General features: G+C 39.3%; 1 protein-coding gene across 1 annotated transcript in view; it reads left to right on the top strand.

Moving 5' to 3' along the window:
• The first annotated feature begins 1,143 nt into the window (after window positions 1-1,143).
• LOC110980297 (uncharacterized) overlaps window positions 1,144-3,749 on the top strand; it is a 20,777-nt gene continuing 18,171 nt past the window's right edge. The window contains exons 1-2 of the mRNA XM_087139319.1: window positions 1,144-1,280; window positions 1,436-1,538. Of these exons, the coding sequence (XP_086995445.1) occupies window positions 1,518-1,538 (21 nt within the window). The 5' untranslated portion in view covers window positions 1,144-1,280; window positions 1,436-1,517. The remainder of the gene's footprint in view (window positions 1,281-1,435; window positions 1,539-3,749) is intronic.

Here is a 3,749-nt window from a genome sequence, read left to right as displayed (position 1 = left end):
TGTCTCCATCACACCACGCACTGTCACCGTAGTGTTACCAGACTGTTTCTGATACTGCTCAAAGCTAGCTAGCGCTGTTTTCTAGGGAATTTGCATGCGGTTCTTGTAGTCTTATTTCCAGACGCTACTGTTGAGTTCAGCCGACACATTCAAGAGGGCGCTATGACAAACCACTGAGCTACCATATAGTCCTGCTGTGTCACAATCGAGCTGGACCTCCCCGCTTTCACACTACCAAAGATAGCTCTCCCCGAGAAATATTTACCCCTGCTCAGGAGTAGGGTTAAAGGAGAAAAGCCTAGGGTTTAACATTTTTCCTGGGAAAAGCAACTGGTGTTCCCCTGAAATAGTGTCCCTGGGAGTTACCTAGTGGGTCTATTGTGAACGGTTGCTGGGGTTGGGTGGGGTAAAAAATCCCTGGGATTTATTTCCCGGGGATTGGCTCTGCAGTGTGAAATGGCCTCTCATGTTGTGATGGTAATCTACTTTTTCAAGATAAACTGGTCAAGCATATGCGCAGCGTTCGCACGTGCGCTTGTACGTGGTCGAAGCTGCCCGTAGGAATTATGCGATCACCTTGGCCACGGCGGTCCACATGTGGTGGTGTTGTTTACATTAGAGCCACCCAGTCCCTTTTCTTCAAACCATGGAACGAGGCTGCTTTTTCAAGGCAGGAGGGAGGGAGGGAAGGGAAAAACCAAATGCTTTATAAAACGGGACTCCAATTCACATTTCGTTCATACCCACTGTTGAGTATTGTTTGCCATTTGCAGAGCTCATTTCTGTCTAATCATTGGTTGCAGCATTGTAGTCGAGTCTATCATGCACACGCCTCCTTTAAGTCCTTTCACAATATATCATATTTTCTGTTTTTCTTGTGTCTTCCTTTTCTTAATTAGTTATTATTAGTGATCATTTCATTTTATTTTTTTTTAAACTAAAATTCAATGAGCTGCTTCAAAGGCTAGGTGTTAAACCCAAAATCAGACTTGAGTAAAGTTTATACCGAAAGAGCACGTGGTCCTTGTTGCTACCTTTGCAAGCAAGCGCGCAAGGCTATCAAGCGAACGCCGCACGTGATCTGAACAGAATTTGATGTGATTGGTACCCAGACTATTTGGTAGTGTGTAACTACATGTTTTCGCAAAATTTCAAATTGGGTACCAAGTTTGATATGTATGGAATCGGTTGGTTTCTTGCAAAATTTGAAGTACTGTTATCTGATTATGAATTGCCCTGAACTTTCCAAAGTTGTGAGAGACCAACGGACTTAATTGTAGGTAATCTTCCTTTGTGTTAAGTTGGCATTAGCGGTTTTTTGCTGCTGCTTTTAGTCCTGAGCTGCGGCCAGACCGATCACTGCTGATCATGCCGATTCGAATGATTTTCTTGGAATTATATCTGATTGGACCATTTTGTTTTCCCTTGTTCATAGGCCTACACTGCTACAGATTTTTATGTAAACAGTGAGAAGACTTCAAGTTCAGTCCTTTGTTTTCCTACCTCCATGTTTGAACATGCCATTCTATGGAAAGCAGGTAGGGGCTACATGTAGTTAATAAAATTCATTGCTATGGATATTAATCATGTTGTTAATGTAGCCATTGTAACTTTATTTAACTTGAGTGAAATTTGGAGAATCTAAAAATGGGAACTTGTTACTTCAAGAACTCAAACTAAGTACTCGATGTGGCTTCGAGCCAATGCAGTCATGACAGTTTACATGGAGTCGTAATGCTATGGGTTTTTTAGTCAAAATTGATTGGCGAATGCTAGGCCTTCACAGCTTTCACAAAGCTATTTAATCACATTTTAACGTGAGAGCAAACTTGGGTAACCTATATAGCTCTTACATAGGGCCTATCATTTTGTTGGGAGTCAGTTGTAAACCTAAGGATGCTGCCAAAGTAAGTGCACTGCCGCAGAATGTGTGTTTAGTGGTCTCGAGATAAACATTTGGCTTTCTATGGACAAACTGTTGTCAACCACAGCCTCACAGGGTGGATGGGGGGATATGTGTGGATCATAGGAGTTTAACTGCTTGCAAAGAAAATGCAGTTCAAACAATCCTTAATGTTAACAACATTTGTGTGAATATTTTTATTTAGACAAAACAACAAAACTATCTACAAATCAATGCAATGATCTTCAGAGATAAATCTTCACAGAGTAACTTGCATTTATAAGAAACAATTCTGATAAGACACAGAGAATGAATTGATTATCAGCACAAACACTGCATATGTATCGGTCAGCTCATGAGCAGGACTTCCACACAACTTTTGACAGTTTTCTCCCTTTGCCATAGGCAGCACTCGAGCCAATATGTCTCAATGGACCAGCATCTGAAATTATGAGGGAAAAAAGATCAATATGTATTGTTCATGTTTATACATGTTCTTCAAACACAGATTATTTGATAATCATCCATGCTATATCACAACAAATTGTTCTGAAACTAACACAGGCTCCAAAGGCAACCATTATTGGAGCCCCCATCCATGCACACATACACGAATCATGTCCCCCATCAAAACAATGGTATCTACCGATACACACAGCTCCCTGTTACACGTACACGTTCTCAAATGATTTATGAAACTTAAAACATATTTTTCATAGTTTCAGCTTCAATAAACACACTAAAGCCTTCATGCCTTCCATCTATAGAACTTCAAATTAACATTGGTACAAAAATTAGTGAAGAAAAGACTGTAAAATGTGATCTGTAAAATGCGAAAAAATTGGGGCGTCGCACAAAAAAAAAAGGATTTCAGTGCTTCTAAAACTGATTTTGACGGGCTTGTTTCATGGTTATTAGAACCGGAAAACACTTGTTTCTGTAGCTGAGGTACTAAATGTTCACATCCCGAATGAATCTAAGTGAGATATCAAATGGTTCTCGAGATATGGCGAGAAAAGGCCCAATTTTCACCTTGAAGAAACATTTTCCAGCGTTCCAGTCTGCGGATCACTAAGTTAACACAACAAATCGACATGAAAGGGTGTCACCCGTGTTTTGGAACATTTTGAAGTATTTTAGAGTTTTAACCAAAATCATACAATCTTTTCTCTTTTATTGAAGCAAAATTTTTAAGCAGAATCATTGTCTACAATCTTTTTTCTGGCTCTGAAAAAAATGCAAGAAGCAAAGGTAAAGTCTTTGATTTATTGTTTGTGTACTCTTACAGTACACGGCACGGCCCTTAATTGTGTTGCACTTTGATTTTTCCCCTTCAGTGCCTTTCTAATTCAATATTTTTGCCTCAGTTGTCACAGTATAAACTGAAATGTCATAAAGCTCTTTATCATCCCTGTTCATAGCTCTGTAGAATATGTACCCACTACAATGTTCCAATGAAGTTCTATTTTGATCTAATTTTCCACTTTCTTTGAAGTGCACAATTAGTTCTTTTACATTGCACAAAAAAATTGTTTGTTCTTACAAATGTGTAGTTGGTAAATGGGAAGTACTTATGATATATATCGGAATTTATCAACTTTAAAGAGATTCTTGCGTGTTCGTGTGGGATTGTGTGTGATCATGTGAGATATTTAAGTACTCCAGATTTAAAAGGGAACATGCTGTTGAATTTGTGCCCAAATTGTGGACGCCACCATTTTCGACTTAATTTCATGACACCGAAGTTGTTCTTTTCTCCTTTGCACACAAGCGTTGAAAAAAGTATGAGGCCATGTGACCACCTGGCAGAATTGAGTTGGTTTTTCCCAGTGAGATGAGATGGGTC

This window comes from Acanthaster planci, linkage group LG07 (assembly GCF_054643075.1).
Source record: "Acanthaster planci isolate LZ-2023a linkage group LG07, COTS_SCS, whole genome shotgun sequence".
Lineage (NCBI taxonomy): Eukaryota > Metazoa > Echinodermata > Asteroidea > Valvatida > Acanthasteridae > Acanthaster > Acanthaster planci.
Note: the sequence above shows the minus strand (reverse complement) of the source record. Positions and strands in the feature narration are given on the sequence as shown.